Source organism: Microchirus variegatus (genome assembly GCF_963457635.1).
Source record: "Microchirus variegatus genome assembly, chromosome: 3".
Lineage (NCBI taxonomy): Eukaryota > Metazoa > Chordata > Actinopteri > Pleuronectiformes > Soleidae > Microchirus > Microchirus variegatus.
In genome coordinates this window covers 23,703,614-23,717,885 of record NC_139804.1, presented here as the reverse complement: position 1 = coordinate 23,717,885, position 14,272 = coordinate 23,703,614, and the positions used below count along the sequence as shown (strand labels likewise).

Below are 14,272 nucleotides of genomic sequence, written 5' to 3'. Positions count from 1 at the left end.
CTGCTACGGCCGCGGTAGCTCGCCCTCTCCCTCGCCTCACGAACCTCATCAGCTGACACGGAGAAAGACGACGAGGACGACATTTGACCGGCTGAGGATACCGTAGCGCTCAGGGAAGGGAGGGGGTGAGCAGAGGAGCAGTTCTTTGTTGTAAATTTCAGCCTCTCCTCTAGATGGCACTATAAACTACTTACTTCACCTTTAAGTAAAAATGTTATAAAAATAGTGGTACATATTCTTGACTAGAATATTTCAGTACTACTGCCAGTACACCTCTGGCAAGAGTATAAACTAGTATTGTACTAATAACTCAAGCATTGTTTTCATGTGAGAATATACTAGATTAACATACATTGATGGTTCATTTGTCTTTCCATCATCAGTAACAAGAATTTTCAACTGCTCTTGTGGTTTGAGTATAATTTCCATTTGGGACCAACTAAATTGTCTAGTCTGATTTGGTTCAGTATGGCTTTCATATGCATCTATTTGGCCCCTGAATTTTGTCTTTGTGTTTTCCGCTGCACCAGTAAAACAGCTGCTTCCTATCAATATTTACCAAAGCTGGACTCCTGCACTGACCTCTGTGGAGCAATATCACAGGCCACATTTATGTAGACCTAATGTATTTAGTGTCTGATCCTTCAAGACATGGGAGGATCAAGCGTCATCTGCAGCGACTCCCAAGTGTTCTATTTATTCAACACCTGCTTTCAGACTGGGTGTTATTCACTAGTCAACAGTTTACAGGTGTTTGCCTTCACCATCATTCCATGCTCTATTCACTAAATTGTTGTAAATTAAATGTTATCACTTCATCAAGGTGTTGCAACAAAAATAGACTTGGGAAGTGAGCTTTGTGCACGTGTTTACAAAGCAAAATTCATACAACATCATTGCAATTAAAATACATATTGACAAAAATAATACGCAAGTCCCTGTCTTTACAGCGGATATAATGAAGTCAAATTAGACAGCAGTGGAATTAGCCTAACTGATACCGACACAAATGAATCAAAGTTCAATTACACAATTTTGAAACAGCTTAATTTAAAGGTGGATCTTTGCAGAAACTCTGTTAACTGTGCTGAACAATTCACCTGTCAACTCTAGGTAGGCGATATGGAGGTAAGAAAGTGGGTAGAAAAATCAGAAGCTCAGCCTTGTGGGAGTCTCGACAGTTTTGATCTCTCAGTGCAAATGTTTTTTTTCCAGGAGCTTTAATTATGAATAGACAACATTTTGGAATGCTAATTAGGAATCTTTTGCGTTCATTTCTTTTCTCGGTTAAATCGAGAAAGGATGACACTATGATGGTGAGAATGTATCACAGCCACATCATTATACACTGTGACAAATCAGTTAGCATGTAGGCACATATCCCTCTCTGACTCTAGGACAAAAAGACAACAGGGACAAACTGCTAGGGTTGCAAACACTAACAACTGTTAATCATTTTTACTCCCGCGCTTGAGTTGGCCTGTTCGTGCTGTGCCCATTCTTGCCATGCTTGCCTCTTGTGGTGTACATAATGAAAAGAATGGGGCCGTCAGTCATAATGGCTCTCTAAATAGCATTTTCTGCTTTATTAGTCATACTTAATGGTGTTGAAGGGGCTGTGAGTGATGCAAAATCCCTTTGTTCAAAGCCCTTCCCTTACTGTGAATGCGTCTTGATCGAAAAAAGATTCCCTGACAATTGAGGCAGAATGTGTTTTACACGCTGGGCTTACTTTGTCTATATTAGAGAGGAATTGTGCATGCGCTCATCAAAAAGATTGATGGGATGAGCACAGAAATAAAAGAGGTGGAGACAGTGAGCAGAGTGCCACATAAAGCAGGTAGCTGGACTAAAAAAAAAAAAAAAAAAAGACAGTCCCATTCATTTTGGATGGACATCTTTGATATTTCATTAAGGCGAACAAAAAGGCAATGCATCACCACTCCATCCACCCACCAACATGGTGTGAAAGGCGAATGGAAACCAATTTTAAATATCCATCAGAGCCTAAAATGAATCCTGTGTTTAGTGTTTGTCATCTGTGCCTGTCTGACACTTTTACGCTTGTGCACTTGAGAAATACCATATATTGAGTAAGGCATGTCATGCAGAGACCCCACCCTGTCCCATCTGCACTGATCATTAACAAAGAAAATTCAAAAAAAGCAACAGATCTTCAAAGAAACACAGAAAAAGAAAACAGAACCAGCAATAAATACAGACAGAGAGGAGAATGTGGTTTACTCACGTTGGATGTCAATTGTGACGCTGGTCTCCTTGCCATTGGGAACTGCCTTATTGGAGGCCTTACAGGTGATGTGCTGCCCTGTCTCGATGTTGGAAGGTGATAGGTAGAGCGTGCTCACTGTGCTTTCCCTTCTACCATCCCGCAACAAAGTCTACAAAGAGAGAGGAAGGATGCGAAGTTATGTAGATGCAACGTTTGAAGTCTGGACTGCAGATTCTTCTGTGCTGAAAGCATAGATTTTCAAATATTCTGGGTAATAAACAATATTGTATTACCAAGAATTATGGACACTGTAAGATCAATAGTTTAAATCCAAGTTGGGATTCTCAGCAGAACAGAGCCTGGAACAAGTAATACGCAAGATAAGCTTTGATGGCAAAGGTGTAAAACTGATAAAACAAAAGTGGAAGAAAAAATAAAAGCTGCAAATTTGATAATGCACACATGTTGTCCCTTGGGAGACCAGAGACAAACCCTCAGAGAAGTCCAATCTGATTGCAAAATTGAATGATATGAAAAATAAAGAGAAAATAGAAATATGTTTTTTGAGCCTTTTTTTGTGTGCCTGGAGAGCTGTGCTCCAGTGCATGGCTTGTCATACTGCACAAAGGAAATCAATCTTCTTTTCAGTGCTCATCCTCTGAGCCCTATATTGTGGAAGCCATCTGGAATCGGTTGGTAGCGCTCAGTAGCTCTCGCTCTCCTCAAAATGCTCAGGGGAGGGCTCTTGGAGTCTATGTTAACCAGTGCGGGATAGAACGAAGTCACTGACCAGAACAAATTGTGTGGGCAATGGGGCACAGTGTGGTCAACTACAAAGTCAAGATGCATTTCTCTGCCATCTCTTTAAAGTAGGCTCACTGTTGATCAGAGTTTGTGAAGACCAGGAAACCTTGTTTTAGTAAAGTACAAATAGTTTTTTTCACATAAAAACCAAACTGTGGAGTTGCCATATAAATGTATTGCTTCAAGGTTTTCAACTTAAAACTTGAACACTTTACAGAAACTTCCACTTCAAGGTCTACACACTTTGGTCTTTAAGACAGCTTTTCTCAACTTCTATTCTACTCACTGTGTAAAATATTTAAATATGAAACTATTTCATGAAAAGAAAGACAGAGCAAAGGTTTATCAAGTACATCTTGAATGTAACCAATGTTAATCACTATCCATTAATCATCAGCTAAAATCAGAGCGGAATGATAACCCAGCGGTGATCATTTCCTCCTTTCTGTATTTTAATGCAAGGGTTTTTTATTAAATAAAAATATCACCTGTGTGCCTTCCTTCTTGCTTAAGCACATTTATATTCTCAAAAGCATGATTTTTACGTCACTGACTGGGGTATTAACGAGGATATTTCAGTACGAGGAAATTGTAGATGAAGTCCAATTGTAAATGAAGAACCTTGTTATGAAATTCGTAGCTGTGCCTGAGCCACTTCTAAAGCAGAACACATTAGCTGTCAGGCACAGGATATGTCAATGTAATATCCTTTTTCTGACACAGTCAGGATTGTTTCCCTCATCGCTCTGGACCTGTCTGAAGTCATTAATCTTAGATAAGGCGGTTAGCTGGCTGCTGCATTAAATTCAACACCATGCCAAATTACAAACTGATAAATTTCCATATCACTGCCTGGAGGCCATGTGAAGACATGAATGGCAAAAGTAACAATACCGACTTTTAGAAGAAGCTTTTTTCATGTATGTTTAAAGCTGCATCATATGATTTCTGATCTCAAGAGGGGAAATGAAGCAGCACTTTTGCACTCAGCAAACTGATCACATGTTTTCAAGGATTAGCAGGAACCGTTAAGGCCGATTTCCACTGGACGCGTTGCAGCCGCGGCACGTCAGCGGCGCGGTTTTGCTTCGTCGTCTGCCCGGCGTCAATCCCCACTGGGCACGTTACGGCAGCGCAGCGGTGCCTTTGGAACCAGCGGTATTCACTGGAAGAACGCGCGATAATCCTGAACGGACGCAAGTTCCCGCAATAGACTGTGTGTGTAAAGGAAACAACAACAACACAGCTTCTTTTCATTCTCCGACGTGGAAGAACTGTTGATCTGGTGTCATAAATGATTTTATGTTTCTCCACTTCAACAATCAGTCTGTCGTGGTACATTATGACTCTCAGAGACGCTCTGATTAATTGGCTGTTGACCTGGCAGCACCGGTCACGACGTAATGTTGATGTGAAGTTGCGATAGGCTATATGACCTGCGTATTGTGTTTTATTTTGAAAGGGGGGCGGAAGTGTTTTACTTTAAGTCTGTGTCGGACTTCCTGTCTGGTGCAATCTGCTCTGTTGAGCTTGGCGCGACTCAGCAACGACAACGGCAAAAATAGAACTGCTACCTATCGATAGTGCTGCGACGCGGCGAGTCACTTCTGGGACGATGCTGAACGCGCTGCAGCGCGTCTGGTGCTCATATTGATTAGAATGGAGATGATTGGCAACGGCGACCGCGCAGCTGACGCGCCGCGGCTGTAACGCGTCCAGTCCTCCTTCAGTTGTCTCCAGGTTTGGTGTCTGTCAAGTAAATACAGCAACAGCTAACTTAGCTTTTGGCTGAAAGCTCAGACGGTTTCTGTTTCTGCTGAAACTAAATGTTAGTGGTTTGTCATATCAGCTCTCAATAATTAAACCTGGCTGATGTGTGGTTTGTGTGCTCTGTGCACATAGCTACTTGTCAAAGATAATTTGTGAGAGAAACACTGCCACTGTGAATCACAATTGTACAATCATATTGTGCAGCAAATCTTGCGAGGCTCGACACTGCTCCATTCGAATCAACAAATCAAACAGCGCTGACATGTTCTTTTTTAGTAATTCACATTTCTCCATGGTAAACTTGATCCGACTGAACTTTCATTCATCACAGTAATTTATTTTCTGAACCGTGACTTTCAGTTGTTGTTGGGGTGTACATGAAAAGCTAAATGCGCAAAATGTGTATTGACATCTGAGTCGTTCCAATGAGCCACAAACACAGGCTGTTTGAATAAATATTTAGGATAAGTACCAGATAGTATCAGCAAATACTCAATAACAGAAAACTCAGATCCAAATTAGGACCTTAAAACCTTGACATTGCTGATAATTTCAGTTTGGAGCAGAAATATTTAAAGCCATTGGAAACCTACTTACTTACTTATTAACTTACCAGTCAATGTTACTATGCATGTGGATGTATTCTGCACTGACAAGGTCCTGGGCTTAAGGATGAGACAGACAGATCCCTACAGACAGATGTGCTTGTCACGCTGCCCTGGACTCAGCTTCCCATCCATCTTGCATTAATTATTATAATTCACATGTGCAATAGTGGAAACTATATGGTCAATCATGCATTAGATATAATCTTATCCTGCTGAGCTTTCTAAGGTGGAAGTAGTATGAATAAATTACTACATACATAAATTACTTCAGATTTATCATCTCTGTGCAAAATTTGTAGTGAGTTTGAGAATGTGTGTGTTTTTCCACAGCCACTGTGTAACTGTAACATTGGAAGTGGGAGAGGAAGAGAAACACACACACACACACACACTCAGATAGAGAGAGAGGTGTACGTGTGTGATGGTGAAGCTGGGGACTGGAGTATAGTGAAGAGATAGAACTGTGCAGTATACAGCTGTAGACTAGCAGTGCAGCCCAAAATAGAGTCATATACACTTGCTATGGTGTGATTCCATATGTTTTCACCTTTTGGGTGAAGGTGCTGCTGTTGACAAACTGTTCTGCCTCACTTCTGTGAGTAGCACGGCTCTCACATGCACCTGTCTTCTCTTTTACTTCTCTGGTCCCACTCGCAAACACCAACTGTGCACCCCGTAATGGAAACACAATGTCCAATCCTCCGAATGAAATTGTTTTTGTAACCTGACTTCCTACTTGATATCTGCCACAATTATTGTGGCTACAAAACGAACTACGTTTTGTAGTGACCTGTAATAACAATAACGTAACTCATTCGTGATGGATGGTGTGCAGGTTTAACGTTTAGTACTGGATGTTAACAAACCAGTGTCCTGGGTAACTGTGTATCAAGAGTTACTAATTTTGCCAAAGTGATCGTGATCTGATGTCCTTTATGTCTGTGGTTCCAGGTACCAAAGCCAAGTACTGGACCCACAATGCAGTTTGGTGAGGTTTGACAGGGCTCCATTCTGTTTTCAGTTTCCCTCCTGAGTAAACTCGTCATAAGAACGCCACTCCAGAGCAAATCTTTCATATAATACAAATCAGCAAACCCCCAAACCACAACTAGCCAATGAGCAGATGGGATTTGAGAGTTTGAGGAGGAAAGAGAATGATATTCAGACAGCCTTAATTATGTCTACACCCACCACGCCCCCCATAATATACTGGAGTTCTGAAGCTGCCTTCACTAATGATCAGCAATGAATCAAATCAGTGACCGTCTGATATGGTAAACCAAACACACATTATTAATAAGCGATAGATTTAATCATACTCTTTCTCTTTAATCACTGGTCCAGTTAATAGTTTTCTAAGAGGTCAGGGAGATGAAGTTTTTGAGGAAATTATCTTTGGGTCATCATTAAATATAACACCATCAGGAAAGTCATTTCTGTGAATCCAGCACCACATCTGCTCACATTAGTCCTCTTCATGTGCGAGATATAAGGAGACCATCAGAGCAGATGATTATGCTTACAAAATGTCCCCCTACTGCTCTTCGGACCCAAAAAAAGAGTCATCTCCTTTTAATCAAACCCGTAGCACTTTAATGGTTGGCAATAGACATAAGAGGGAAGAGGGACATACTTGGGCTCAGTGCAAGCATCCATCATCTACCGGCACAGAATGTCCTCACATCTGCTGCCGCTCTGAGAGGAAGTGGAGGCAGGAAGTGCGCTCTCCGCCCACCATTAGTAAGCGGCACCTCTAGCAATCACTTTATTCAAATCGGCCTGGTGCTGTACCCCAGTCTAATCAATGGCATTTATCTGCGCTTTGAAAAAAAGCCGATAATGGGATGAGGCAGCACAGGGAGTGAGGGAAAGCAGGGGAGGTGTTACTCGTCTAAAGTGCCTCAGTTATTTACATCCTTTGTATAAATGGAAATAGAACATGACAGTGTTGATTGCATGATTAGCCTCGAGGGCTAATGTCAATCGTGAGTATCACACAATGCCAAGATGGTATGAACAGTGATTATTGTGTTTTGTGAAAACAAAGTGAGGAAAGAGGGATCATGATTTGTCGTCGGACATGTTCAGATCTGTCATACATATCCATCTAGTGTGATCAAATCTCAAAGTGGACAGTACAGGTGTGAGGGCACCTAAAGGAGACATAAGTTGCGTTTCCCCTACGTGGTGCTAGCTCTCCTTGGGTCGCGTTGCCTCTACATGGTTTGGTTGCTTCAGTGTAGTTCATAGTAATATACTGTAAATATATTACACTATAGCACCTCCTCAACGTGGGCGGAGCCATCACAGCATGGCGGCATGAAACTGCCGTGTTTTACACAAACAAACTAGTGAGGTGTAAAGCAGCTTTTTTCAGTGTACTGAATCGTTAGAATCAGTTCATTAAAAAATATTTGTACTGTACTCGCGATTGCCGGCTTTCAGCAGTGCTGTCGTTAAATACACCAGATTCCCACGTTTTAAGGATTGTTAAGTCTTTTTTGCTGATCTACAGTTCCGCATTGTTTGGCTTGATTCTTGTGTCGGACGTTTTGCTCATGCCTCTTCCTATGACGGCACTCTCTCCAATCAGTGGCCGGCAGTCTGAAGACATCATGCCTCGCCTCAGCTCACTTTGAAGGTGCTGAAAAAAGTACCAGGTACCAGCTACTATCGCAAATGGAAACACAAAATAACGGCGTTGTGCCGAGGCGAGACGTGTCGTGCCGCGCTAGTAGAAAAGGGGCTATACAGCATGAGATCACTCGGACCAAATTCACAGTGTGTCTAATCCACACATGACCATAGAGATACCATACTCCTACTACAGTTTCATAATGAATCAGACATATTTTGCACCTGTCATTTTTTTGTTTTGTCAATATCAGTATTGACTGCCACTGCAACTGATTTTCCATTTTTCCTTCAATTTCATCTATAGCCTACTGAGTTGCTGGATGAGCCAGAGAAAATGACTAGATTCTCCATTTAACCTAAATCCAAGCTGCACGTCTTTGGACTATGGGTGTGGAAACCAAAATAAAAAAACCCAGACACATACAAAGAACATGCAATCCCAACACAGAGAGCCCCTGACTGAATAAGGATTTGAAAAGAAGAATCTCCTCGTTGAGTACAAATGTCCTGTCCCTGCTATGATTGCAGAGAGAGAAAGGGAGTTATTTTTAATTGTGGCGCTATGCCCAATTCGCTGACCTGCACAGTCCCTCTGCCAAACATGAGGTATTTTGGTCTTTGCAAACCGCAGTGATGTATTTTATTTGCATAGACGGTGAATGAGAATTGATCAAGTGGTCACTTGAGACACACAGTGTAAGGAGATGAATTCTAATCACTGGTGTGTGCTGTCCTTACCCAAGATGTGAGACAGGTGTGTGTGTGCGCACAGAAAATAAAACCGTCACTTATGATTTTTTGAGAGATCGAAACACCGAAAGGAAATCTAAAGAGTCACTTATCATTTCACCATCTTACCACAAAGAACTGCCCCCCCCCCCCATTATATCAAACACATTCTGTCCCCGGCTGGTCTACAAACATGGTATGACACACACCTCTATGCTTACCTTAGAATACATGGCCCCATTAAGGACCTCTCCATTGCGGATCCAAATAATTGAGGCTGCAGGCTTGGCATTGTTAGCATGGCATGTCAGATTAAGTGGATCACCAGCCCTCAGACTCACCACTGGCCCTCCACTGATGACTGGGTCCTCGGGAGGAACTATTGGTACAAACACATAAAAGGGAGTGTGTTAGCCATATGACAAACATATGATAATGAATGGAAGATTTTGTATCAGCAAATCAATATGGACTGTGTAATTCACTCTAAACCTAGACCATTAGTGTGTATGTAATTGAGTTTTTAATCAATATGAAACATGCTGTTTCGTTGTTGAATGCAAAATGAGGGCACTCCGGTGAGGAATGCCTTCACTATTGTTGTCTTTGCATGCATCACTTTTGACTTATGTTGTTTTTCCTGAAACTGAAAATATAGAAATACAAAAGACAAAGGAAACTGCCAGCATTTCAGAGTTTGACTGACTGCTGTGCTGCCAAAGCACAACATACAGTTAATGCTCATATGTGAATGTATGATGCCAAACAAAAAGTTTACTGTGCAAATGATAATTCTGTGCAAAATAACAGAGCCAATTATGGTAACTTGTCAAGTGAGGGGTATAAGTTCACAGTGAAATATACATTTCCACAGCAACAGATGTGTGTTTTGACTTACAAAACACATTGTCCAAGAAATAGCACGAATATCTAAATCAATTCTGCCATCCGTCAGAGCTGTTGTGACTTCCACATTACACACTCAGTACTCATATAAATGTATAAAACCCCTCCAACTCTCCTTCCAGAATGACAGAAATCATCAAAACAATGCCATACGTGCCTAAATGGCATTGATCAAAGTCCTTGCATGAGCGGATCTGTTTTTTTTTTTTTTATTAAAGAAACTGCAGTAAATAATTGATTGACCTGAGTGCTCATTACAATGCAGATCTGGGGCAAGATGAAATCAAAGGCTGCAGGCAGCTGCCATATTTCCCTGCAAAAGGATCATAATTGGAAGGAAGGTTGTTATGGGTAAGATTTATGCTGTCAGAAAGCTCTGTGACGAATGAAAAGAAAGAAGATTTAATTTAGGGCACTGTTTTGTATGTTTAATGACAATAGGTGTAAGGGGGCTGTTTTATGGGAGACATAAATGAGAGAGCTGTGCATATATAGCGCTCTCAGTTGCGCCCTCTCCGGAGAATGTTATCTATTTATTTAACTCCGCTTCAGTGTTATTAGCCATACATTTATTTATCACATTATCAAATGTTCTGTTATTACCTCTTTCTGGAATATTTATTTTGTCATTGTTATTGGCGGTGCCCATTGTTCACATGCTTCAGTAAAATGACCTGCCTGGTGCGCAAGGGATTCAGAAGAAATAATGCTGCAAATAATACAGCATTACTGTTAAATTTAATTTCAGTCTGTCTGTGTTTACTTTTCACTCTACTAATGCTAGTTAGTGCTTATGCAAATCAAAGACTTCACACCGATGCAGCTGCAAATTAAAACTAGCAAGGCCGGAGGGTGACATTTCTTGTGACGCATAAGCAAACTTGTTGTCACAGCAAGTGCACAGTATTTGTTGTTCATGCTAACTGCGATCAATCATGAAAAAAAGTGTCAAACAAAACAAAACAAAACAATCTTTGGGAGTTGAGTTGTAAAAACAGGGAGACTGGAATGGAATGACAACGAGCATTCACCGTGAAGCTGTTAAGATGAAGAGGTATTTCGCGTGATACTGTAACCCCTGTCTATTTTAGTGTGGAAACATCTCATTTTTGTGCCTTATAAAATCAGATTGCAGTTGTAAATGTTGGCAGACATTTAGAAACATTGCACTCCAGTTATCTGTCACAGTCGAGCTTGTCTATAGTCTTCAAGAGCTGTGGGTAATTAGCACATGGGGGTGGCATTTTTGGTCATTTCCTGTCATGACTAATGCCTTTATTACATAAAAATGTTGACTAAAGAAAAGTACAAAATGTTTGTTTGTGCAATTTGTCAAACATCATAAGCATCATTATGACACATTTACACATGCGCATAAGAAATGAATCACACCAGTGTGGGACTGGTGAAGTCAAGTTTGCAACCATCCAAATAACTTTGGATTTGAGTTTAGGATACAGTGTTAACTCCAGCATGCTCCCTTTCATCTGGTCCTTATTAACATGCAGAAGACCAGGAGAGGTAGAGGGATCTCAGGTCAACGCTACTGCAGATCAGACAACAGAGTTTGCTTATCTCAGAAACAACTGAACACTCAGAAGGCAACTGGAAACAAGGTCACGAAGAGCTCCAGTTACTGCATGGTGTCTAAATGAGACAGGGAGCATGGGAAAAGCAGTATTGGCCAGGGTTCACTAAAATACATCCTATTTGTCATTAAAGGATATGTGAAGCTTGCTATAAGATCCAGTGTTACCGGCTGTCAGTGCTCTCTCACACACATGACATAAGCATTTACTAAATGTAAGGAATTGGGCCCCCATAAGAAGATGTTTTGTGGCAAGAATTAGAAGGGAAGTGTGACAATATGTGGCTAATAGGACTCACTCACTTCCCCATGATTCCTTACAAGTGTTAAGAATTATTTCAAAAGTACAAATTATAGGCCTTTTACTCTGCCTTTAAGGAAATGTTGCTCTTTACACACATTTACATATTTAAGTGTAATTACATGCTAGAGGGTTCACGCAGCTACGCGAGTAAATGCGAATTTAACCTTGCAGGCTATTTCCGTAATTCACTGTATGACCTTTAACAGTCTCAGATGTCTACTTTTATTCAGCCACATGTTTTTCAATGACGGATGTAGCTGCACACTGAAAGGGGAGGTTATCATTTTGTGCATATTGAGGCTACACAGGAGAGAGGAGGTCACTGGCAGACCAAATGTTGCACCACTACACTTTCAGGTCATATCCCTCTGGAGGGCTTCCTGCGAGCAGAACACTGACAGTGAATGGTGAACAGACTAAGAGAAGAACGACATGCTTGGCTGCCACCGCCTTGCCTCCATACCACTGGACCTTTATGTCTTTTATTGTGTTGTCACAGTTTCAACATTGAACTTTGTGAAAGACACTTGACAGGCTTGAACATCGTCTCCACAAACCAAATGATGCACTTTGACCCACGACTGTGAATTTGTTAACTTACCTAAGTTTTTACTTTCAAAAGACACTGCAACATGAAAAGAATTTGGAGCTACACATGGGAAGGCTTGTTGTGATTTTACTCCAGCCAAGTCAAGAGGTCAAGGGAGTAGAGAGGCCAAAAAAACCAAGGTAAATATAAACATTCTTGTTGCCACTATTCCTGAATGCCTCAGAATACGGGTGATTGACAACATGAACAAGATCGATGTCTTCCATAATGGATGACTTGGAAAAATCTGCTGCATACTCTGACCTGAGGAGCTCTGGACTGAACTATCTAGCTATACAAGATGACAGAGCGGTGCTGAATCAAACAGTGCCAGTTTGATACATGGGCCATGACTTCTGAATGACTCAAGATGGAATCCCAAAGGGTGCACTGGGATTAAAACGATAGAACACAGCAGTTTGGTGGCAAAAGGAAAATAAGATGGACCCAAGATGAGTAGAGTCATGTGGCAAGACAGGTCTTGATATAAGCAGATTATTGAAGCCCCCACATCAAGGATTCAATGATTTAATGAAGCATAATATACAAAGTAATTCAAATCAATGAAGAGCAAAAATTAGTTTTGATAGATTTTTAGGTTTTTTCCTTTTCATCTGAATTCTTTTACTGATCTCTCCATATGACTGCAGGCCTGACAGTTTTACAGAGGCCAAACCTTGAACTTGAATCAGCCATCATCATTACTGGGCTGTTTGCTAACTCGGCAATCCCTAATGGTTCTAAATTAGCTCTTTACTGCAGCCATTCGATGGATTTGGCATAGGTAGTGTGGTCAGTGGTACAGATTGATCGCTCTTCTTTAATTACAGGGCTGACTCACTGCACACCCTGCTCCACTCACTACGTTTTTTTTCTTGGGGATAATAATGTAATCCCTTTTAACACTTTGACAAATTTGCATTCTCTCATGCAAGCATCGACGTATGACATTAGCATGCATAAGCAGAGACACTGACATTTAGATGCATTTCAGTGAATTTATCCAAGTCAAAGATCATGATCACCAATAAGTCACCGCCCTGAACCCTGTAGATCATCAAGGAGCCTTTTACTTTACAGAGTAATTCTAAACACACTAAACATTACATTCCCCAATCTACTTAATGCATTGCATCACCAATTAACAGATTCCAGAGGTTGCACAGAAGACAGAAGTAACGGGAATTGCCTTTCACAATCAACCATGACTAAACATTGTTGCACTCTGTTGATGAAACTTCTAAAGAGAAGAAACTGCTGCATGTGGAAGTATCGCTGGAAGCGGTTCTCATCCATACGGAACTCCTGAAGTAAGCGGTAAAGCTCGCCACACTGTGTCCGTCTCCGCATGGCGTTCTGGACCAACACATGCTGACATTTTCAGCCAAGTTTGGCTGCTGGCAAGTACGTGACGTCATCTGGAGAATCTCACTGCTTATTGGCCATTGTGCCAAAGTTGAAAACTTTAAGCTCGAGCGATGCCGTGATGGACGCAATTGTCGCGGCCTGGCTGTCTATACTCGTGTCTGTGCATTGACTTTGCACGTAAACTTGTTGCACGACAAACTCAGCATATGTGGGATGCTGACATTTGTTGAAAATGGCTGAGATATTAGTGATCTTCAGTCTCATAAATGGTGTTGCTGATGGTGGACCTGCTGGATTTTCCAGGTCAAACCACTATTTGGGGAAACCTCTCCAAGGCAACAAATTAAATCCTGTGAGCACCCCAGCTTTCCAGGAACACGAGCAAAGGAAGAAAAAGTCATTTGGAGGCAAATGAATGCGAAAGGGCTCCTGACAAGTACGCTGGAGAATGCTGGCAATGTGTGTCTTCTGTATTGCTGTGCTTCAGCGGACGTGGCCTGAACAACAATGAGCTTCCTGACTTGCCTGTCTTCTTCAAAAATACTTGCATTGGCCATCTGTCACCCCACTGTGACAGCTTGCAGAGTTGGTGATAGATAGATAGATCAGGGAAAAAGAATAGAAAAAGCGGCATAGGTGAATACAAGAGACGTGTGGCTCGCTGGCCCATATCACAGGACGTCTTCGAGTGCTGTCATTGTACATCTGTTTGCAAGCCATGCACAAGACATGAGAAAGT

At 41.4% G+C, this 14,272-nt stretch overlaps 1 protein-coding gene across 1 annotated transcript in view; it reads right to left on the bottom strand.

Moving 5' to 3' along the window:
- The window catches only part of kirrel3b (kirre like nephrin family adhesion molecule 3b), a gene marked incomplete at both ends in the record, with an annotated part of 146,478 nt that overhangs the window by 34,814 nt on the left and 97,392 nt on the right, over nt 1-14,272 (bottom strand). Inside the window, 2 exons of the mRNA XM_083886793.1 lie at nt 2,249-2,399; nt 9,000-9,157. Of these exons, the coding sequence (XP_083742919.1) occupies nt 2,249-2,399; nt 9,000-9,157 (309 nt within the window). The remainder of the gene's footprint in view (nt 1-2,248; nt 2,400-8,999; nt 9,158-14,272) is intronic.